This window comes from Grampus griseus, assembly GCF_964374135.1.
Source record: "Grampus griseus genome assembly, chromosome: 13".
Classification (NCBI taxonomy): Eukaryota; Metazoa; Chordata; class Mammalia; order Artiodactyla; family Delphinidae; genus Grampus; species Grampus griseus.
In genome coordinates, this window is record NC_139007.1 from 466,031 (window position 1) to 491,858 (window position 25,828).

The 25,828-nt window shown below is 36.0% G+C and overlaps 1 protein-coding gene across 1 annotated transcript in view; it reads right to left on the bottom strand.

Annotated features, from left to right (window-relative positions):
• LGSN (lengsin, lens protein with glutamine synthetase domain) overlaps nt 1-24,887 on the bottom strand; it is a gene marked incomplete at both ends in the record, with an annotated part of 29,221 nt that extends 4,334 nt beyond the window's left edge. The window contains 3 exons of the mRNA XM_082669395.1: nt 8,300-8,497; nt 10,959-11,088; nt 24,858-24,887. Of these exons, the coding sequence (XP_082525521.1) occupies nt 8,300-8,497; nt 10,959-11,088; nt 24,858-24,887 (358 nt within the window). The remainder of the gene's footprint in view (nt 1-8,299; nt 8,498-10,958; nt 11,089-24,857) is intronic.
• Between the last annotated feature and the right edge of the window lie 941 nt (nt 24,888-25,828).

Here is a 25,828-nt window from a genome sequence, read left to right on the forward strand (position 1 = left end):
GCTCAATACCATAAAATGACTGAATGAATCTAAAGTGTATAGAAGGATCGGGCACACAGTACACATCATAGATGTTGGCTACTGTCTGACTTTTAGGAGATGCAGCAGATTGTAGTCATTCAGCAAAAACACTGAAGCTCATCTGCCTCCCTACAAATCCTGTCTTTGCCCTGGCAACTTTCCTTATCTGAGCTTTCTTATGTGTCTCAGCTTTCTCACTGACACAATATTACCTATTTCATAGGCTTGTTATGATGATTAAACAAGTTATTTAACAGTTCTTGGCAGACAGTAAGCACCATATCAATGTTTCTTAAATGCATCAAGTGAGCACAATTACTCTAACCCTGGTAAATGGTACCATGATCATGTCTGAATCTGAATACCCATCAATCTGATGTTGAACAGCTGTAATTTTAAAGTGATGCTTGAGTATCATTTTTTGAGATATAATTAGGCTTTTAAAACATAAAGATTGACAGTTTAAAAACACAGATTAAGTAGATTTTAAGTACATGAAGCACATGTAGTCATTTGATTGGTTCTACCTATGCAATGACTGGTTCTACCTATGCAAATATATTAGGGATGCTGTCCCGTCACTGATAAATTTGGCTGCTCTCATGCTCCATAGGCTTTATAACTACCTTCCATTTAACAGAAACAATTAAGCTGTAGCAGTTACAGTGTTTTATGTCAAATTATCAGTTGCTGTGTTCCCAAACTTATTCTGAAGTATTGGGTGTTCTGCCCAAGATGAATAATTCTCCTTAAAGAAAATAAAATTTATAGGCATTTTAAAATATGGAAAATTTCAGATAATCAGTATTCTAAACCTAATAAGCAATTACATGTAAACCATAAATATATTAATAACATAAAAAAATCAGAAGACATCTCCTATTAAAAGAATAGTCATTTTACTGGTTCACCAATAATACAATCACAGGTAGTCATTAGTTCTTTGCCTTATCTGTATCATCTACAGTTACTACAATAAATGAGTGTTATTTTAAAATAAGAAAAAGGTTTATCCACTCAATATAGATTTTTTTTTGTTACCACATACTATTTATACTGCACATATATTATAGGGGCAGCCAGAAAAAGGTTGGGCACCCTTAGAGAGCTTTATGTTATTGAGTGAGGAAGCTATAGACAATAAACATGCCATCAAATGCAAAGGTGGGATAATTTATCATGGTGAAAGTGCTGGGGAAAAATAACATAGCCATCTGAAGTATTAATTCTGTGAGATTTGATCACAATGTGGACAGGTCCAACCACTGATTCTCTCTAACATCACCAAGTTGCACTATGGCTGGACAGTGAGTGCATATATTAGTTTGCTAGGGCTACCATAACAAATACCATAGACCAGGAGGCTTAAACAGAAATTTATTTCCTTACAGTTCTGGAGAGTAGAAGTCCAAGACCAAGGTGTCAGCAAGATTGGTTGTTTCCTTCTGAAGACATCTCTCCTTGGCTTGTAGATGGCCATCTTCTTCACATGGTCTTCCCTCTGTGTGTGTGTTTCCTAATCTCTTCTTATAGGGACACCAGTCATATTGGATTAGGGCCCATTCTACAGAACTCATTCAACATTAATTACCTCTTCTAAAACTCTGTCTTCAAATACAGTCACATTGTGAGGTAGTAGGGGTTAGAACTTCAACATATGAATTCTGGGGAGACACAATTCAGCCCATAATAATATACTGACCAGTTTCCATTTTCTTCAGGGTCCTAATCACCACCTGCCATGTTGTTGTGTAATACATGTTTACTGTCTTCACCACTTGCATGTTAGCTCCAGGAGAGCTTACTTATTATGTATTTACTTACTTGCTATTGTATCCCCAGTACCTCCAAGCAGTACAGGCATATCATAGGCACTCACTGGCTATTCCTTTAATAATTTAATAATTAATGTGATTTAATTATTTAGTTAAGTAATTAATACATCATGTGATTTGACCTTGTCTAATTAAAAAGTAAAAATTGGCATCACATATTTTGATATGTATCCTAAGTATCAAATTTTCATTTAAAAGTTTAATTCTTTCACCAAATATGAGAGCCCTATTCAATCAAATTTCATTTTCATGACATCAACTAATCTGAATTGTCTGACTTTCTTTTCTTCAAATAAATTGCACTTCTTAGTTACAATTAAAACTTTTGGTCAGCCCTTCCTAGATGTGTATGATAGAACATACATGTGTATGATAGAAGAGAAGACAGATATTTGCCAGTTCAGGGGCTCATTTGTTTTACTTATACTGTGGCTCCTGAGAGGTGCTCTCCTTTCCCATCTCCTCAGAGAGTTAATAAATTAAATCAATGCGCTTTTATAGAGGAAGTTTCATGGTTGTGAATTTTTAAGGGGAAAAATAAGAAACCATGAAAAACCAAGCAAACCTCAAAGATCTATAGCAGCTAGAAAGCCTTGGAGAAATGTCCATGTTCCGTGACAATGAGGACATGTTTCAGTTATAGAGAACAAGCCATGGTCACTTATAAAAGGCAAATTAAATAGGTGTTTGGGCTTTCAAAAAACTCATTTCAAAAGAGGAAAAGTGTGGGCTTCCCTGGTGGCGCAGTGGTTGAGAGTCCGCCTGCCGCTGCAGGGGACACGGGTTCGTGCCCCGGTCTGGGAAGATCCCACGTGCCGCAGAGTGGCTGGGCCCGTGAGCCATGGCCACAGAGCCTGCGCATCTGGAGCCTGTGCTCTGCAACGGGAGAGGCCACAACAGTGAGAGGCCCGCATACAGCAAAAAAAAAAAAAAAAAAAAAGAGGAAAAGTGCATTTGAGAGTACACTCTGTAATACATTCAGCTTAGGGACGGCTGCCATATTCCTTTCCTTCATCAACCTGGCTGCTCTGAGAGCCACACTGTTAATGCAGATGTGACCCCACCTTTGGCCACATCACATTAGCCCAGCAGTATTCGAAAACAAGGATGGCAGAATAACCTGGTATAAAAGCCGGGACAAAAACAATAAAAAGCGAGGGTAGGGGGAGCTATTCTTTGAAAAAAATATATTTTTAATAAATTCAAAGTAGTTATTACAGAGAAGAAAATACCACATTGAAAATCCTTACACTTATTTTGGAGATTTATTTTTATATTTATTTTGAAATTATTTATTGGTGGTTTGTTTGGAGTTGTGAACTTCCTGGTACTTGGGGCCTGTAAAAAATCTAGCCCTGGGCCAAAGAAGAAGACTGTGAATTAATCAAGTTGAATCAATCAATAATTATACCCACACCCCTGGTCATAGTTGATTAGTAAGAAGAGAACTCATGACACAGTTCTTTTCTCAGATATTTTGACTTGAGTCTAAACAATGGTAAATTCCATTTTTTTTATGCCTGAAACTATATAAAACAAAGGTCACAAACTGTGAAAGAGCCAGTGTAATCAGCAGATATTTTCTCATTAGCCTTCCCAGGGTTTGGAATTTTTTTTAAATTAGCTGACAGTTAAATATCAGAAAATTCCATATAAAAATCTTGAGTTCAACCTTCTCTTGAGAAAAGAGAAAGATTGGGCAACACTGGGTGAACATTTCTCTGCAGCAAACATTGGCTGGAACTCTGAGGTGGCCTTCAAATGGGGTATGTATGCATCCTCTAATTCATGGGTTGGCAAATGTTTTCTGTAAATGGCCAGATAGTAAATATTCACAACTTTGCAAGCCATGTGGTCTCTGAGTGAGTAGCACTCACTACTTTCTCACCAGCATGCCTCACTCATTGGCATTATCTGCCTGGCCCCTGTGGCATTTGTATTGATAGTCCCTGATGCTTGGAGGCTGTCAGTGCTCATGTTCTTCACTTCATGGAGAAATTCATGAAGCCAAACACAGAAAGAGACATCATGAAGCCACGGAGAAATGCAGGCATGAGAGATGGTATGAATTGCCCCTGAGGATGTTGACACCCTAAACCCTGGAACATGTAGAATATGTTAAACTGCAGGGCAAACAGGACTTTGCAGATGTAATTAAGGTTATGGACCTTAAAACAGGGACATTGTCTTGTATTATTCAGGTGAGCCCTTAAAAGCAGAGAACTTTCTCCAGCTGTAGGCATAAAAGAGGTGTGGAAGACGAGGAATTCAGAGAAATTCCAAACATGAGAAATATCTGAGGCACCACTGGCTCAGAGATGTAGAACCAAAGGCTTCCAGGAGATAAGGGCCACTCCAGCTGGCAGCCAGAAAGGAAACAGGAACCTCAGTCCTATGACTGCAAGGAATTGGATTCTCCCAACAATGTGAATGATCTTGGAAGTGTATTGTTTCCTAGAATCTCTGGCTAAGAACTAAGATGGCCAACACCTTGATTTTGGCCTTGACATACTTGAAGTACAGAAATCAGTTGTGCAAACCTAGACTTCCGATGTACAGAACTGTGAGATAATGAATTGCGTTCTTTTAAAATGATAAATTTGTTATGGTGGCAACAGAAAATTAATATATATGGAATCCTTACAGTGTTCACTCCCAGGCTCTATGTCCTTCTTAGGCCCTGTGTGTGGTAAAGAATTTAACCTTGCCCAAAGAGAGCTCTGGCCTTTACCCTTGGCCCTGACTGGTAATCTCTAAGCCCTTAGAATGTCCTGCCTGACAAGAGTGTCTTTGTTTTCCTTGTGTCTCTGGCCACACTAGAAAGTCCAGCAATGTCATTTATTATTGAGTCATGTGGCATCAGCTTGACCGCAGTGGAGCTGGAGACTGAGGTCAGCCGTGTGACCAGTTGACTGTGGAGCTCCAATAAAGACCTGCACACCAAGACTAAGGTGAGCTTCCCTAGTTGGCAATACTCCATTTACATTGTCACACACCATTGCCAAGAAAATAGTGTTGTTCATGACTTCAGTGGCAGAGGACAAGTGGGAGTTCCATGCTTAGAACTTCCTTGGACTCTTCATCATGAATCCTTTCCTTAATTGAATTTAATCTGTATTTTTTTCATTGTAATAAACCATAACCTTGAGGATAATAGCCTTCGGTGAGTTCTGTGAGTTCTTATAGCTAATTATCAAAACTAAGGTTAGTCTTAGGGAACTCCCAATCTTGAAATTGGTTTCAGAAGTGAGAGTAGCCTGGTAGACACTGTATCTCTAACCTTACACCCTGCTATATTTCTACCTTTCCAAACTTTGTTTGTTCAATCTTTTCATCATGGATTCCTATGTGGAATAAATAAGTTTAAAATTATTTTCTATCACTTGGATCCCACAGATTTTTGACCAATACACTCATAGGTCAAAATAGCTATATCACTATTGATAACCCATAAATTTAGAATAACAGAATTTTTAGTATCTGGTCTTACATTTAGGTCTTTAATTCATTTTGAATTTATTTTTGTGTATGGTGTTGGAGAATGTGCTAATTTCAGTCTTTTCCATGTAGCTATCTAGTTTTCCCAGCAACACTTATTGAAGAGACTGTCTTTTCTCCATTGTATATTCTTGCCTCCTTTGTCATAGATTAGGTGACCATAGGTGTGTGGCTTTATCTCTGGGGTTTCTATCCTCTTCCATTGATCTATATTTCTGTTTTTGTGCCAGTATCATACTGTTTGATTACTGTAACTTTGTGGTGTAGCCTGAATCAGGGAGCCTGATTCTTCCAGCTCCATTTTTCTTTCTCATAATAGCCTTGGCTATTCAGGGTCTTTTGTGTCTCTGTACAATTGTAAAATATTTTGTCTAATTCTGTGAGAAATGTTACTGGTAATTTGATAGGGATTACTCTGTATATATAGATTACTTTGGGTACTATAATCATTTTGCCAATATTCGTTCCTCCAATACAAGAACATGGTATATCTCTTCATCTGTTTGTGTCACCTTCAATTTCTTTCATCAGTATCTTATAGTTTTCTGACTACAGATCTTTTGCCTCCTTAGGTAGGCTTACTCCTAAGTATTTTATTATTTTTGATGTAAGTGGGATTGTTTCTTTAATTTCTCCTGATCTTTCATTGTTAGTGTATAGGAATGAAAGAGATTTGGGCATATTAATTTTGTACCCTGCAACTTTACTGAATTAATTGATGAGCGTTAGTGGTTTTCTGGTAGCATCTTTAGGATTTTATATATATAGTATCATGTCAACTGCAAACAGTGACAATTTTACTTCTTCATTTCCAGTTTGGATTCCTTTTACTTCTTTTTCTTCTCTGATTGCCATGGCTAAGACTTCCAAAACTATGTTGAAAAACTCTTAGAGGAAAACATAGGCAGAACACTCTCTGACATAAATTGCAGCAAGATCTTTTTTGATCCACCTCTGAGAGTGAAGAAAATAAAAACAGAAATAAACAAATAGGACCTAATTAAACTTAAAATCTTTTGCATAACAAAGGAAACCATAAGCAAAATGAAAAGACAAAGCACAGATTGGGAGAAAGTATTTGCAAACGAAGCAACCAGCAAGGGACTAATCTCCAAAATATACAAACAGCTCATGCAGCTCAATATCAAAAAACCAAATATTCCAATTAAAAATGAGTGGACAATCTAAATAGACATTTCTCTAAAGAAGAAATACAGATGGCCAAGAGGCAAATGAAAAGATGCTGAACATCACTAATTATTAGAGAAATACAACTCAAAACTACAATGAGGTATCACCTCACACCAGTTAAAATGACTATCATCAAAAAAGTCTACAACAATAAATGCTGGAGAGGGTGTGGAGAAAAGGGAACCCTCCTGCACTGTTGGTGGGAATGTAAATTGATACAGCCACTATTGAGAACAGTATGGAGATTCCTTTAAATACTAAAAGTAAAACCACCATATGACCCAGCAATCCCACTACTGGGCATATACCCTGAGAAAAACATAATTCAAAAAGAGATATGTGCCAGAATATTCATTGCAGCACTATTTACAATTGCTAGGACATGGAAACAACCTAAATGTCCATCAACGGATGAATGGATAAAGAAAATGTGGCACATATATACAATGGAATACTACTTAGCCATAAAAATGAAAGAAATTGAGTTATTTCTAATGAGGTAGATGGACCTAGTCTGTCATACAGAGTGAAGTAAGTCTGAAAGAGAAAGACAAATACCATATGCTAATGCACATATATGGAATATAAAAAAAAAACTGGTACTGGTGTACCTCGTGGCAGGGCAGAAATAAAGACACAGATGTAAAGAATGGACTTGAGAACATGGGGGGTGGGAAGGGGGAAGCTGGGATGAAGTGAAAGAGTAGCACTGACATATATACACTACCAAATGTAAAATCGATGGCTAGTGGGAAACTGCTGCATAGCCTAGAGAGATCAGCTCGATGCTTTGTGATGACCTAGAGGGGTGGGCTAGGGAGGGTGGGATGGAGGCTCAAGATAGAGGGGATATGGGGATATATGTATACTTGTAGCTGATTCACTTTGTTGTACAACAGGAACTAACACAACATTGTAAAGCAACTATACTCCAATAAAGATATAAAAAATAAAATAAAAATAGAGCTACCATATGATCCAGAAATCCCACTCTTGAGCATATATCCAGAGAAGACCATAATTCAAAAGGATACATGCACCCCAACGTTCATTACAGCACTATTTACAATAGCCAGGACAAGGAAGCAACCTAAATGTCCATCAACAGATGAATGGTTAAAGAAGATGTGGTACATATGTGCAGTGGAATGTTACTCAGCCATTAAAAAGAACAAAATAATGCCATTTACAGCAACATGGATGGACCTAGAGATTGTCATACTGAGGGAAGTACAAAGGGCAGAGAAAGACAAATATCATCCTATATGTGGAATCTTAAAAAAAAAGGTACAAGTGAACCAATTAACAAAACAGAAATTGAGTTATAGATGAAGAAAACAAACTTACATTTACCAAAGGGGAAAAGGGAGAGAGATAAATTAGGATTAACATATACACACTATATATATAAAATAGGTAACTAATATGAATCTTCTGTATAACACAGTGAATAGTCAACACTCTGTAATGACCTATATGGGAATAGAATCTAAAAAAAAAATAATAATAATAACAATTTTACTTTTAGAAAAGACTTGAGAGACCATGCATGGCAACCCCTCCATTTTCCATATGAGCAGCCTAGTGGGGAAAGAAAACTGTAAAGCATTTTATAAATGATAGGTGTATAAATTATTTTAAGTGTTCTGACTTTCCGGCAAGCATCTTCAACCAACAACACAATATCACTAATTCAAATACAAATTTGGGATTAGCAACTAGACCCATATGCCAGTTTGTCCCAGAGTCCTTACCAGTATAGTTGGAGTTTGGGTGAAATTCACCATCAGGAGCGTTAACTGATGTTTTGATGGGCAATGGCTTTATCACTATTTTCTGATCTTTGGAATCCTTGTCATCTTCTGACAAATGAGATTCAGCAGAGCCAGGTCCCATGACTGGTTTATTGGTATCCCCCAATTTGTGACACACCATTTGGTTTCTAATCCTTTCTGTAGAAATAAAGAAAAATGTTAAGGTCTTCTGCCCATTTTTGATTAGGTTGTTTGTTTTCTTGATATGGAGTTTTATGAACTGTTTGTGTATTTTTTATATTAACCTCTTGTTGGTCTCATTGTTTGCAAATATTTTCTCCTATTCCATATGTTGTCTTTTCGTTTTGTTGATGGTTTCCTTTGCTGTGCAAAAGCTTTTAAATTTGATTACGTACTATTTATTTATTTTTGCTTTTATTTCTTTTGCCTTGGCCTAAAGAAAATATTGACTGATGTAAGAAAATATGGCTACAATTCATGTCTCCTAGGAGTTTCATGGTGTCATGTCTTATATTTAGGTCTTTAAACCATTTTGAGTTTATTTTTGTATATGGTGTGAGAGAATGTTTTAAGTTCATTGATTTACATGCAGCTGTCCAACTTTCCCAACACCACTTGCTGAAGAGACTGTTTCTTCTCTATTGTATATTCTTGCCTTCTTTGTCAAATATTAATTGACCTTAGGTATGTGGATTTATTTCTGGGCTCTCTATTCTGTTCCATTGATCTGTATGATGCTTTTGTGCCAATACTATGCTGTTTTGATAACTGTAGCTTTGTAGTATTGTCTGAAATCTGGGATGGTTATACATCCAGCTTTGTTCTTTTTCCTCAGTATTGCTTTGGCAATTCTGGGTCTTTCATGGTTCCATATAGATATTAGAGTTATTTGTTCTAGTTTTGTGAAAAACGTCATAGATAATTTGATAGAGATCACATTAAATCTGCAGATTGCTTTGGGTAGTATGGCCATTTTATCAAAATGAAATAGACATTTCTCCAAAGAAGACATACAGATGGCCAACAGGCACATGAAAGGATGCTCAATATCACTAATTATTAGAGTAATGCAAATCAAAACCACAATAAGGTATCACCTCACACCAGTCAGAATGGCTATCACCATAAAGTCTACAAATAAATGCTAGATTAAAAAAGGGAACCCTCCTAAACCTTTGGTGGAAATGTAAATGGGTGTAGCCACTATGGAAAGCAGTACGTAGGTTCCTTAAAAAACTAAAAATAGAGCTACCATATGTTCCAGCAATCCCACTCCTGGGCATATATCCAGAAGAGATGAAAACTCTAATTCAAAAAGATACATGTACCCCAATGTTCATAGCAGCACTATTTACAATAGCCAAGACATGGGAACAACCCACTTGTCCATAAACTGATGATTGGTTTAAGAAGGTGTGGTATGTGTGATGTATGTGTATATATATATATATAAAATGGAATATTACTCAGCCCCAAAAATGAAATATTGCTATTTGCAGCAACATGGATGGACCTAGAGATTATCCTACTGGGTGAAGTAAGTCAGAAAGAGAAATATATGATAATCACTTATATGTGGAATCTAAAAAAGTAAGACAAATTTATATACAAAACAGAAACGGACTTACTGGTTCTGTAGTAGATTTAACGGTTTTCATAGAAACAAACTTATGGTTACCAAAGGGGAAGGGGAGAGTGGGGAGGGAAAAAATTAGGAGTATGAGATTGACAGATACACATCACTATATATAAAATACATAAACAACAGGGATTTACTGTATAACACAGGGAACAATATTCAATATTTTGTAATAACCTATAATGGAAAATAATCTGAAAAAATGTATATAAATGAATCACTTTGCTGTACACCTGAAACTAACACAATATTATAAATCAACTATACATCAATTTAAATAAAGAAAGAAAAATGTTTAAAAATGTTGGCACTGTTTTCAACTGTCTTTCAATATGATGTAAAGAGGAATACTTGATAAAATAATTTATTCCTAGGCAATGACATACCAAATAAGGGGCAGTGGGAGTAGTTCACCCTGGTTTCAAGATATATGGGGTTGCATTTTCTGTAGAGAATTTTAAAACAATAATAAAGTTTACAAAAGTCTAACTGCATTTTATTGTTGCCATGCACTGGCCATTTGTACTGCCCCTGCCTTGGAACACCACTCTTCCTAGAATTGAGACTGTTGTCCACATCAACTCCTAGTTTCAGCACTGTTTCAAATCCACTGGAGTCTAGTTGGAATTCCAACATGTGTTATGAAAACTTGATCCACATCTTCATTGTGGCCTCTCTCAGTAATGATCTTTGTACTCATTCTCAGAGCAGAAATATGCTTCTTTTCTTACTCATATGTTCCTTCTGTTCTGTACTCTCTTTTGTTCACACTACTATTTTCTTAGTTCTACTCCCTTAAAATTCTAAATATTTTTATTATTTTTATATATTTATACTGCAAGCCTATATTTTCCATCTTTTATGTTGCCTATGTAGGAATAAATTTTCTTTCTTTCTTTGCTTCTCCCATAGAAGAGAAGAAAAATGTTTTATGAAGAAGAGACCAAATAGAGATTATCTTTGACTACATATTCTTGAGGGATCATAGTAGCAAGATACCTTTTGAGTTGGCTATATCCACTTCTCCTATTTCAGTTGACAAACTATGTAGTTTAGTGACTTCCTTTCTTGTATTTCTTAATTTACTCATCCTGCTGGCTTTAGTCTCATTACCTTCATCTCTGATGTCCTGTAATAATTAATAAACAAAAAGTCAAATAACAGATCATGCACACAATGAAATTTGGAGGTCAAGAAAGAATGATGATATAAAAATGATTCTAGAAGACTTTAAAAACAAGGTAAATTTTGTTTCCACATCCACTTGAATAATTCAAAATTAAGAGGCTTAACATTCTGCTGACAGGATGGATTTTCTGTATCTCCTTTTATATGTGGTACAAAAAATATCACCAAATAAATTAAAATCTTGCCCAACTAGTCAGGATTTTCTATATTTTTTACTCTGGGATATTTTGCATTATTTATTCTTAAGTAATTTTACCAAACCCATTTTAGCTTTAAAAGCCCTCTTTTATAATTTCTCTCTCTCTTTTTTAGGATCTCTAATGTTTCTGACCAGAGACATAAGTATTATACCTAAGGAATTAGATTCTCCTCTTCTTACCCTCATCCTAATTGCGTCAATATTTACTTCAAAAAAGCACATGCTTTCATAAAATTCTATTTTGTGACTGTATTTTATGTATGTGAAACAATGTCATGCTCAAAGTGTTTTATAGCTTAGGAAAACCTAAAGAAATACATATTAAAACAAAATAACCTAACTTCAACACTCTAGTTATAATCTTTGACAGGATCCCTTGACAGAGCTGTCAAGGGCAATTCCCCACGGGGAGCTGGACAGTGAGGCAGGGGCTGGGGATGGAGAGCTATGGTGTCTCTGCCCCATCAGTGGACAGAATAATCCCTGCAGTCCTGAGTCACAACTGAAATAAATAAGAATTTTTTAAAGTAAAAAGCTGACATTGATTTTTTTCATTTATACACTTTTATTTTTACTTCACTGAAATAATTTTTAAAAGAATCAATTATTTTCTACTCAAATGGCTTGATACTTTATGCACATCATAATGTACTGACTACAGATTCTATTTTAAGTTTTGTGTAGGTGTCATTACTTCTACCAAGTCAACTTTTCTGATTTTTTTTAATGAAGTGTAATTGCCTTACAATATTATATTAGTTTCAGGTGTACAATATTAAATATTTTTATAGAGTATACTCCATACAAATTTATTATAAAATATTGACTATATTCCTTGTGCTGCACATTACATCTTTGTAACTTATTATCTACCTAGTAGTTTGTATCTCTTAATCATCTACTCCTATTTTGCCCATCCCTCCCCACACTTCTCCCCTTTGGTAGTTTGTTCTCTGTATCTGCAAGTCTGTTTCTGTTTTGTTATATTTGTTCATTTTTTTAAATTCCACATATAAGTGAAAATATACAGTACTTGTCTTTCTCTGTCTGACTTATTTCACTAAGGATAATATGGCATATATATATAATGGAATATTATTCAGCCATAAAAAATGAAGTTTTACCATTTGCAACAAGTTGGATGAACCTGGAGGGAATTATGCTGTCACTGGTATTTTTAATGTTTTTTTACAAACTCCTCATTGTGGTTTGAGGTGAGAGGATCAGGGTCAAAAACTATATTCTAAAATGTTTCGAGCTATTTTCTTTTTGAAGAGCTATTTCTGAAGTTTCCATCCCTGGAGGCAAGTTATAAATACATGTCCAGAATGGTTGCTGGGGAACAGCTGTACCATTTGTCAATTAAATCAATTCAATCTCTGAAGACTAAAAGAAGAAACATGAATTTAACTGTTTTGTGTCTACATATAGTTATGGTACATTGTTCTTATTGTTACCATGGTTTTTAAGAAGATATATTTCATAGGATAAAGTCTTTGTGTTATTTTTTTTCAAGAAACTAATATTTATTAAGCACTTAATGGATACTAAATACCAACATTATACTTTAAATTTTTTAAATTTTATTATGGTAAGAACACTTAACATGAGATCTAGCCTTTTAAATTTTGAAGCAATTTTTAAGTTGGCCATAGTGTTTTTTTTTTTAACATCTTGTGTGATTTTAAGTTTCACTTTTTAGAAAATTGTGGTCTTTCACTACAGATAATCTTATATTTGGATCGTATGATATTTATAGTAATTTATTTTTTTTAGTAGTTTATAATTTTATTCAAATATTTGTGTAAATTATCCCTATGCATTTTGGATAGGATTCTGACAGTGACATACTAGCCTTATTGTATATATTCACAATTTCTAAGATTGCATTGCCAGAAATATACATTATATAGTTGTAATTTTGGCAAATGTTTTTACATATTCATGTCTCTGGTTATTTTTAAGAAGTCTTCTTTAGAAAATGACTTATTAGGCCAGTTACACAAATTTCAAAGGAAACTGAGCAGACTAATATTTGTGTTAGTTTGATTCATAGGGATCCTCTCATATACAGATTGATGGAATCAAATGAAACAAATTTTAAGAGTTCTTCCAGCTTCAAACTCTAACTGCAACCAAATAACAATGTGCTACAATTGAGCACTCTGTCAGGCACATTTCTTCAGCATAACCCTCAAGATGGTAGAATCTCCATCCTACAAATGAGAAAAGTGAGACCCTGAATAACTTGCCCAGGGCCACAAAAGTGAATGGAAAGTACAGAGTATTGATGCAAACATGTCCTCTGGTTTCCAAAATGCCATTCTGCTTCCTAAATTTCAGAAACTCAAACCCAGAGAATGTTTATTTTAGTAATTTTCACCTGCCTTCATATAAACCAGACCAAAAGGGAAAGTTTATTAAGAGAAAAACAAGGACAATTTATCAAGTTCCTACACTGAGAATTTCACCAATAAAAACCCTAGAACTAAGTCATAGTATGTGCCTCTGACTCCAAAATAGATGCTCAATTTTTTTTCAAATGAAGAATACATTTAGTTCAGTCCTCTGATTTTCCTTTATATACTAAAATGATCATTTCTATAATAGCTCAAACAAATTTAGTGGATCCCTGATTTACCTCACCTCCAATAAGTATTTTTATTCTCCTTAATCTCTTAACTACATTTAGTTACAATGTGAATGATGTTTCAGTAAAAAAAAATCTACTAGTCAAGATTCATGTGATTTGAGTCCTAATTCTGACTTTTCCACTAAGTAGCAAGTCCTCTGGATCCTTGGTATTTTCATCTGTAAACACTGCTATAAGTACAATTCCCAAAAGTATATTAACATTTTACAAGTATTTTTATAACCAGTATTATAACAAGTATTTTAAAAAATATGTTATATCTTATTTAATACTCACAACTTTCAGGGAACATTTATTATCACCTACGTTTTGCCAAGGCAGAAACAGGTTCACCAGGAAATGATTTGTTCAAGGTCATATGACTGCCAAGGAAGAATAGGAATTATCTGGGGAGCTTCCCACATCACCATAGCAGACAGCTGAACTAGATGAAATTCCACTTCTATTTTATAAGATTATCTGTATGACTTGTAAAAATTTGTTCACTCAACTCCCTCAGTTATATTGTGTTTTAATAACTCTTTCCTGAATAAGGGTTAAAACCATCTTAAGTCACTATTAGCTTAAACTTCATCAGTCCAAACAATGAGGACTATGGGTAAGGTAAAATCAAAGACATAAAAATAAATAAAACATGGTCCATTTCATAAAGAATCTTACAATCTAGTATAGGAGATAAAGTGTTGTTATTGAAGTTGAAGGCTCCCATGTTACAAAGAAAGAGATATAGTTAGGATACCCTAGTTCAGAGGCAGCAAACTCAATGCTGAGCAAGTAACAGAGATGCAGTGGGCTGTATGGTGAACACCAGAGCTGACATCCATCCAAGGAAGGAACCAATGTGTGGCTGTAGCCAACAGTTGCCGTGACAAAATGTGGCCCTAGTGATGCCAGTTTTCCAAATTTCCAAGGAATGCCAGAAATCTGGATTTTCATTTGAAATTCTATGATTTTTTAAAATGTTGACAATCAATTTAAAGTATAAAGTAGGTAGTAAAGAAGAGAAGAAAGATACTCAATTCCCATATAGCCAGATCTCAAAAAGACTGGAATGTTGTTCAGAATATTCAGCAGTGCTAGAGGCCCTGGGCACAATGATAGCAGCAGAGACCACCTATCTTTTCCCCATCAGTGGTGGTTAGTAGAGATGGTCAAGATATTTAACCATTAGTACAGATAATAAAAATAACAAATACTTTTATTTTACCTACTATGTGTCAGCTCTCTTCTAAATGCTCTGCGTTTCGTCTCAGAACAACCACTTGAGAGAGATACATTGTCATCTCCATTTTAGAGATGAGTAAAACTGAGTCAAAGAAAGACTAATTAGCCCACACATCTTGTAAGTGGTGGAGCTAGGACTCGAGCCCAGGAAACTGGCTCCAGAGCACAAGTGCTTAATGCATTATTAATGAATACAGTCAGTCAGAATGCCCCAGAATCATTGCTGGGGTGCTGGGAAGCCAGGACAGGATTCTAGAGGGTCCCTGCAGGACCAGATGTTAACTCTTTAGTAGATGGATTATGGAGAGGTCTAAGGGCCCCAGGGAAACAGTAGGAGAGCTAGAGAAATTCAGAGGGTTGGGGTATCTTCAAGGGACTCGTCAGCAGCTATTTACCAACCAGTTTAGAAATGTTGATCAAGTAATTGACATTACAGGTGCAGCCGACAAATTTCCTGGTTGCACCGTTTAGTCGGACAAGCAGTGCCTGATGCGTGGTAAGTACTAAATAGGTGTTAGTCATGATTATCTTTACCCAGGCACCATGCATTACTGAAGATCTCTGCTTCAAAGATACCTCTTTCTAGGCTACCTCATGGGCCCTTAACTCATGAGAGATGACTCTTATTCAGTCAGGCTCTAATCCCTCTCTTTTCTAAGCATCTCTAGACTCTGAACACAGTAAACTAGTGGAACCTCTCAGAGAGGTGAGGATATGTCAAGTAGTCTGAGGGTTCTCAGCTGGGAGCCAACATACTCATGCTTGTACTCTACAGCACTGCTATTAAACAGGCAGATTGTTTTATAAATAGGGTCTTCAGAGAGTCTTCAGGGAAACTAGGCCAAGCTTAAACAGAAGAGGGGACACTTGAACTAAAGATAGAAAGAAGTCAATAAACGAAGCTGGAAAAACCATGAGCATAAACACGGATGTGTGTGAACATACAAATCTAATTTATGCTTAATTTGGACAGTCTCAAAATTCTACTACAACCGGTTGACTCTGATTTCTTTTGACATTTCCACCAGAGAAGCTTTTCACACTTCAGATACTTTTCTACTTTCATTCTATCAGATGACTTCAGTTCACACACAGGAATGGTCTTTAAAGAATATTTCATATTACAAGATATTTTCATAATTCATGTTTTTTTCATCACAGCATTTCCTTTGAAAATTGTTTATATGGCTTAATATGTTTGTCATTTTGCATTTACACTCAGTGGCTGATCAAGTTATCTAAAAGATTTAACCTAAAGGGATACTGCCAAGCATTAAATTTAGGCATAATTTGACCTAATAAGTTTCTTTCCAATAAAGTAACCAGTGTTATTTAGATTCTAGATATCACTGATTCTGTTCATTTATTTTTAATTTTCTCTAACAGTTACCTTTTCAATGTCAATACTTTAAAAATCCTTGTTTTAACCCCTGTATACTGGCTATAGTCTGTGGTATAATTATTAATGCATTTACCATACACTCTGATTTTGTTGATGAGGGGAGATGCATGAAACAGCCAGCAAGAAAAAAAAAAAAATCCCACATCCCTACATCAAGTATTTTTTTTGTTTGTTTCTTTTTAATTTTTGTTTTTGTATTTGCTTGCTTGCTTTTTCATGTACCTCCCCTCATTAATAAAATCAGAGTTTGGGGTTGACATGTACACACTGTTATATTTAAAATGTGTAACAAACAAGGAACTACTGTACAGCACAGGGGGAAAAAAGCCACATCAAGTTTTAACCTGTGTTAGAAATAATGTTAAAAAGGATCAGTGATTATCAAATTTAAAAGAATATATCAAAGAGAAAAGAATTTCAGTTTCCTTAGAATGTATTCTTCAAAGAAAAGGGGAAGAAATGTGTTCAAAATATTTGTAGAAAGATACTTCAAAGAACACATTCTAAACTCACATCAGCTTATCTAAAAATATCCATACCTATTAAACATTTTCCTACTTCCGGCAACTTGGTCTAAGAAAATAATTCAAAATATGTAAAGTTATATGCATGTCCAGTGCCATCTTTGTTATAATAGTGAAAACTTGAAAGCAGCATAAAGTAGGAAGAGTTGAATACAGTGTGGTAATTCTGTTCAACAATTCCCCATTTAAAAGTACGTGCTTCCATTTCCCACATTTTTCTTAGATTACCACAGTCATAACCAACTTTCTCCTTACCTTCAGTGTTACCATTCTCCTACCCATCCTCCAGACTTCTGCCCATAACACTTCTCTAAATCACAATTTTGGTCTTGTTATTTCTCTGCTTAGGATACTTCCACAGTTTCCCATCTCCTTCAGGAAAAATTCAAATTAGTATTCTCTGAGGCCCTGCATAACCCAGCCTTACCAATCTCTCCAAACCTTAAGGCAATGATTAGTTTAGCCCAAGTATCATGATTCCTTAAGTGCCAAGTATGTATTTAGGTGCCCCTTCTAGAATTAAGAACTTCTGCAGCCATAAACCAAGGAACTACTTAGACCTCCCAATATCCACTTGGGCAATCTAGGGTATAGATTACAGTGATCTGAACTAGGATAATGGCTGTAGAGATGAGGCAATAAATGAGCATACTACAGATATATTGAGGAGGTAGATTTGGCAGGTTGGTGTTTGACTGGATATAGGAAATAAAGTAGACAGAAGGATTAAAGATAGCAGTAAGGTTTCTGACCAGGAAACCCAAATGAGGAGGAGACCTGAGAGGAGAGTTTCTGGGTTCTATTTCGGGTATATAGAATCTAAGATAAGTGTGTCATCTGGAGGTACCCAGCAAATATTAGCCATATGGGTCAGAACCCAAAAGATGAAACAAAAGGAAAAAAGCAAAGGCCTGACAGTGGTTGGAATTATTAAGGAAAAAAAGAGCAGAGACTGAAAAAAATAAGGACTAAGATAAAAATGAGAACAACAATATTTAATGATTAAACATAGAAATTGAATCTCAGACAGTAGTCAGAGAACAAAGGATGAGAATGTGAAAGAAAAAACTGGGACAGCATGGCTTCATTGACATAAAAAGATAAAAGCTATATTTCAAAGAAGGGAGCACCAATAGGCCATGCTACTGAAATGATAAATAAAGTTAGCATTAAAACTTGCCCATCGTTTTTTGCAACAAGGTCACTGGAGGCCTTGGTAAGAGCAGTTTCAGTGGAAGAATGTAAGCAGCAGCCAGAATGCAGTAAACTGAGGAGGACTGAGAAGTGTTCAGTCCTGGGTCCACACACAATAAGTGCACCAGAGATGTCCACCACCATCGAGTGGAGACAGGCAGGAAATACAACTCAAAAATACAAGAGAAGAAGACAGACAGGATGGCCAATGGGAGAGTAGTGCCTAGGGGTCCAAGAAAAGCTTATGTTGCTTTTAGGAAGAAAAGACTTACGTGTATTGTATTTAAATACTTAATGAAAGGAGTCTATAAAGAAGGAGATGTTGAAGAAAGGAGAAAAAGGATAAAGCGAGATCCCTGAAAGGGCAAAAATTATGGAAACTAGAGTTGAAATGAAGGAATAACTTTAATATATCTCCTTCCATAAGAGGAAGTAAAGAAGATAGAAGATAGAAGTTTAGAGGAGGGGAGAAGAGGAAAAATCTGGAGGAAGAGGAGAATTAGGAGTAGGAGAGAAAGAAGGAATCCTCAACGTTTAATGAGTGCTTTTCAGATGACATAACTGTACCTCAGTAAGATTAATTGCACCTAATGAGTGGCAGAATCTGAATTTAAAACTAATTTTAAACTTTGATCTTTCTTATCCATTCTGGGTATGCTCAGACAGTAAGTGTATGGAAAACTAAAGGTTTAAGAAGAATGGAAGTGGTTTGACATAGACATAGCAGAGAACAAGAAAAATCCAACTCAGGAAACAAAAATGTCTAGTGTCTAAAAGAACTGAAGACTTTAAAGTTTTAGTGGCACCAATCTTCACAGGTAAATTATTTTTCTCCAGCAAAGCTCTGTTGGTGTTGTGAAAAACACATGGTTGAGGTTTTGTGATGATACAAACTCAGGAAGACAATGACAAAAATAAGTTGAAGATATTGGCAAGTAAGAGGCTAAAATAATGAGACATGAAATCCAAGACAGATGGCATAGGAAGTGAAATCAGGAAAGACTGACAAAGAGAACCTAGTCAAGGGATTGGAGAGTCCTAGAAGGGGCCATTTTAGATATACCCTTGAGCTTAATATATTGACTAGAATAAAATGGAAATTGATTAAGTATTTTCTAATAAATGAATGAATTAATGGCAATCAAGGTCTACCATGTTGAAACACAAGGCCAGAAGGGACATTTGATTCAGATCTCTCCTTCATAAATAATACCAAATGAGATTTCTTTAAATGTCCAACAGGACTTGATAGTAATCCAATAGGTTGACATAATCAAAACAGCTTTCCTAGATAAAATATTATGTGGAATCCTTCAAAGTTTTCTCGAGAAGGGCTTAGAGAAAGAGAAGCTTCTGCTGGTGACAAGCTGCTCCACAACTCTGTCCCCTCTCCCCATTAATTTCACCATTTCATAATTTCCTTCAGGGTTTTATTCACCATATTTATCCTCAAAACACCTTATCTCCAGGGTTATGATTACTCCCTTTAAAATATAGAATCTTATTTCCAATGCTTCCTTATAGCATAGCTGAAACATGCTAATATTTCAAAAGAATGTTTTAAACATTAAAGAACTATATGAAAGAAAATAAAGAAAACTCAGAAACATTAAAAAGAACCAAAATATTCACTTTCAGTGAAAATATTCACTGGCAGTTAACTATGTTTGTATACGCTGATCTGTTCCATGTCTTATTTAAAACCTTAGTCAAATTATTCTCCTTTTAAGTTGTCTGGCTTCCCAGATAAATGAACATCATTTGGAGTTTATTTAAAAATTTCAGGGATTTCCCTGGATGTCCAGTAGTTAAGAATCTGAGCTTCCACTGCAGGGGACACAGGTTCGATCCCTGGTAGGGGAATTAAGATCCCACATGGCAATAAATAATTAAATAGAAAAAGAAAAACTTCCACACCGCTTTATGGCTTAGTGAGTAATTCACTCCTTCCACCAAGCTGTCTCTGCAAAGTCACTTTAGTCTTTCACTAAATTAGAGAGTCCCTGAGATCATTATGCACAAGGACCCAACTTATAGAAAATAAGATATTCTTACAAAGACACTATCTACATATCTACTTATTATAAAAACTAGACCTTCATCTTTATATTTTAAAGAATTTTCATCCTTAAACTGTGTTGCATTTTAGGAACCTTCATCTGAATACATGAAAAGCAATAAGAAATCTGAGGGTTTTTTTTAAACTTCACATTCCAACCGAAGAGTGCCATCTCCATCCTTTGAAGTGAAACTATGCATCGACGAAAAATACAAATAAATTTTTTGGAAGTTACAGAGAATCCAAATTTTACTTAATATAATGGGCTAACATGGGATGGGCTATTTGGAAAAGTGTCAAGCTTCTTATCCTCAAGTTCATTTGTGGAAAGGTTAGAGAGTCAAATGTCAGAGATGACCCAGATCATTTCCAGTTCTACCACCATAGATGCTCACCACCTTTGCAATAAGATAATCTATATACTAGTTGGCAGATTAGGTGGAACATAATATATATCCACATCCGCCCAAGAATTATAGAGAAACTATCATTATAAAAAGCCTCTGTGTGAAGCAATTGTCACAGTGTAAATGATATGGCTGTTCCTCAAGTGGAGAGTTCTGGATCTTGCTTCCATTCCCAGCAAGATGGCAAATAAGCAACATCAGCACCAAGCCCAGAGAAAATCGCAACTTCGGGGGCAAAGCAAAATATGCAACAGTACATTCTATACAAGAAAAAAAAAGCCTAATCAATAGTTTCAGATAAGGGAAAAATGTTCTTATAAAGGTCTAACACCATGTTATTTTCATAACATGAAACTAAATAACAAAGGAAGCTGAAATAATAAAGGAAGCAAAACGTTCGGTCAATTCCCTGGGCTTGGTGCTAGTATACCAGTCTTACTTTGCTTTTTCATAAGTGAACCAAAAAAGAAATCTCCACATTTTCCAGAGAAATTAAGATTTTCACCTAAAAATATATTTATCTGTGTAGATAGGATCAAAGTAATTTTTGAAGGCTTTGTGCATGGGCAGAAAAGCAACAAATATACTTCAATACTAAGAAAAGACTTGTAGAAAAATTTTAATGTACATTTAGAATATAATATAATATTTATGATAATGGATTCTTGTAATATAGTTGAAATAAGATCCAAGAACATTATAGAACTGTTGGTGAAAATATCAACTGATAGGCTGCAGTAGATAAAAATACTGGGTCTCATCAAAAATATTTTAAATATGACAGGAGAAGGCATTCTATCTTTTTAAAAATATGATGTCCCTATAACTAGAATACTAAATATAGTTCTCATCACTATACCTTAGGAAAGACTTAATGGGCTAGAAGTGAATAGATGTGTGTTTATATAAATGTATACCACATATAATTATTTCATTATGACATAGAAAAGCAAATGAAGTTCTACCATGTAAATAAAAAGTGTAAAACTCTTTAAGGCTGTAAAAATGAAAACTTAGGGAAGATATTACTAGTCAGTCTAAAATATACTGAAGTATGTATGATAACTAATTCCTGTTTCATGAGTGCTCACTGTGTTGTAAGCACTATTCTAAGCACTTTGCATGTATTACGACATTTAATCCCTCCACAATACCTCTTCCATTTGGTAATATTAATGTCCAAATGAAGCACAGAGAAGTCCAATAATTTGCCCTATGTGACACCGATAGTGAGTAATAGAGCTGAGATTAAAACACAGACATTTTGGCTTCAGGGAATGTACTCTTAGTCACTGCATGTGAAACACAAACCTAATTTTTAACATTGAGAGAGGCGTTTAATGAACTGGAAGGAGGTACATTTGAGGCAAATGAAAATAAGTATAAAATGAGCTAAAAACCTTGAAAACAAGACTTTGAATCCTAAAAGACAAAACACATTTAAAATATAAAAATAGGATCAAGAAGTCCTTAGCAACTTGCACACACAGTAGCATAGAGCAGGAAAAGTAGGGTAGGTAAATCTGTAGCCTTGAGTGCGGCCTCAGTCAGTTACAGCCTCCCCCGGTGCCATGCTTGCTGCCAACACACACAGAGGCTGCAGAGGATGAGAAGCCTCTGGTCTCACCCCAGCTGGCACCCATTTCTCTTCCACATTTCAATGTGGAAGGCTCAGCCTTTTGTGTCCACCTGGGTGGATGTTTTCCGTATTGAGCCATAAGCATCTACAGGGCAGAGAGCAGATCTTACCCAGGTCTCTTGGCGTATCACGCAACTCAGTGCCGCACTCAAGGTTTTTGATAGATAGATTTTAATTTTGATAACTTGATGTGCTGCTATTTTCCTCAGTTTCACAATGTCATACACCCATAGGGTGTATTTTGAGGAATAAGAATGTGTTTTTGATCTATTTTCTTTTCACTGTTGATAAGAATTTGGCTGAACACACGACTTCATGACACTGGAATAGGGAATGTCAATAAAATATTCTTTAGGGACATACCATATCTAAGGTTAATAACAGTTCATTTTTACTGAAGATTCTGACAAAGAATTTGTTCAGATTGGGTACATGATCATCCTGGGGATTTTCTTCCTACATCTAATCCACCCTCCTGAATCCATCGGGCCTTTGTTAACCTCGTGCTGCTGCTGCTTCCTTTACCAGAGTGTCTGGTACAGCACACAATCACTGTCCTTTTCTAGGCATCAGTTAACAGGAAAAGGATATCATACACCATCTCCCTCGCTCCTCTCATATTCATTCTCTCTCTGAAATATGACCCTAGGCAGGAAAACACAGAGGAGGTTATTCAATGAAGAGTTGGGTAAAGTGGACACCAAGACTCACCTTTACTACATCTATTAAATATAATGTCCATCCCAGTTAGCAGGGAACTTTTTCCCAAAAGGCAGAATATGTCTTTTGTTGTAAAAATTGTGTACTTTAAAATCGTATTGTTGGTTTTTGTATTCTCCTAAGAGTGAACTATCAACATTTGGTCTAGGCTGGTCTTGGGGAGAGTGTGACTCATATATTTTCACAAAATCTGGGTCACCTGGAATCCTTAAAATTGTGGAAGGTGGGGGAGAAAACACAGTTCTGCCATAGGCTCAGGAGTAGTAAAACCTAATCCAAGAAGAAATTAAATAGTTAGAAATCAAAATTTCTAAAAGCTATTATGTGTATACTAACTACTTTCTCTAAGCCATCATTTGCAGCTACAAGTTTACTTTCAGACTAATTTCTTCTCTTACACATGTCTATCATTTGATGCCTCTGACAATGACAGGACACTACTTGATAAGCCACAGCCACTCCGCAGTGGGTCCCTTCTTCACACAGTGTAACCCGGTTTCCTTGTGGAAAGCACTTGTCTCCATCCCAAAGCACACTGCTTATGCTCATTAGACACAGCAGTTACCCCATTTTTTCTCAGGTGTTTGTTTTCTTTTTTTAATAAATTTATTTATTTATTTATTTATTTTGGCTGTGTTGTGTCTTCATTGCTGCGTGCAGGCTTTCTCTAGTGGTGGCAAGCGGGGTCTACTCTTCACTGTGGTGCGCGGGCTTCTCACTGCGGTGGTCTCTCTCGCTGTGGAGCATGGGCTCCAGGCACACGGGCCTCAGTACCTGTGGCACGCAGGATCAGTAGTTGTGGCACACAGGTCTAGTTGCTCCATGGCATGTGGGATCCTCCCGGACCAGGGCTCGAACCGCTGTCCCCCGCATCGGCAGGCGGAGTCTCAACCACTGCACCACCAGGCAAGTCCCGCTTCCTTAGGTATTTAGCTGTCTTCCCCACTAGATGGAGGAGTCTATTCTCTATTTGCCACTATTTCAAACACAGTGCATTGGTCTAACACTGTGCCTCACACAGAGTAGGCATGCTTCTTACACAGTATTTTCTTAACTTCAACTAATGAAAACCCACATACTCCCAGACTTGACCACAACATACATCCCAGTCTACATTCTAGACTTTCAGAATGGTCTGTGAGAATAACAGGAGTCAAAGTTGGGTATATACACATTAAGAAGTAATGAGAAATGCTACATGTTGACAACTGAGTTGTTTAAATATATTCTAAAAGAGATGAGTGGCTGTCACTATTTAAAATGACATGCATTTCAAATATAATTTGAAAATGGCTTCTTACCTTTAGTCATTTAACCTCAAAGCATTTTTGTTTGAATGAAACAAAAACTTTGGGAAAACAAAGGTTGTTCTCTCAATAACAACCAAAATAGGCATAAAAATTTTTACATCATACTTATGCTTCAAACTCAGTGCCTAATGAAGTTATTTTAAATGATTCATCAAACTAAATATGCTTTCCTAATGCAAATTCTGAATTTAGTTTTTATTACATTTATAAACTCAATGTGTAGTAGAGAGTTTCTTCATAAACTTCCCCAGTGCAGACATAAAACAAGTGTAATCACGTTGTCCTTATTCATTCTGACACTCAAACAGTTGACATAGAATAATAAAAAGCTTTGCTGTCAGTATTTTGATAAATAACATGTTAATTATTAACTTCATACCTCCTTCAGAAGGTCCCCTTCATCATTCATCTCACACAGTTTTACTTAAGTTGGCTTAGGAAACCACAGTCTCCCCAACAAATGCATTCAACATGTATTTATATGTATACCCAAAACAAACACTGCAGATGATGAATTGCATAGAGGCTCTTTCCAGAGGGGTCTGACAGGTAACAAAAGATAAGCACCAGACTCTGATGTGTCATGCCCAAGGCACAATACACTAGAAATGCACTAGAAAAGTCTAATGACAAATGTTCATTTATGCCTGACTCCCTACAAACAAAGGATATACAAAGTTTAAAACTGTGTTGATCAACATTTTCTGCAACATACTGGTTTTGTTATATAACAATTGTATTCTGGAATGAAATCTATTGTTAGACTGAGATAATGAAATATTTATTAGACAACTATGCTATCGAAGTCCACAGACAAAAACATATTTGGAAAAATACACCTGTAAGTGACCCAGATTTTTACTGATGTCAAAGATCTACTTATTTGTAATTTCTATTTTTATTTTCCTTTCTAGCATCACTTCTAGTCTCTAAATTAATTCTGGTCCTGTGTTGTATAACTACTGTCATCTTTCTTTAGCCTTTTCAATTCTCCAAATGTCAGTCTCTGAAGAACCCCAGCCATTGCAGCTGTCCACAATGAGCACAGAAATCATCTACAAGCTGCTCTACATGGTCCCAGAAACAATCCTAACTCAGTCAGAGGAAATAGGAAATGCTTTCTCAAAGGGAGTTTGCTGCCTTCAACCACAACTTCAAGTCTAGTTGATGGGGGATGGTAGGAGGCTTTTTCTGAATACAGTCAAACCCTCTGTACCCTCCTCCTTGTGTGATGTATAGTCTCCACAGCTGATCACTCCTTTCCAGGGCGTCTAGGCCCAAGAAAGTCCAGGCCCAACTCCAACTGGTCAGCTGGGACTGACTCTCTTGTTCTATCTCTGCAATTACATA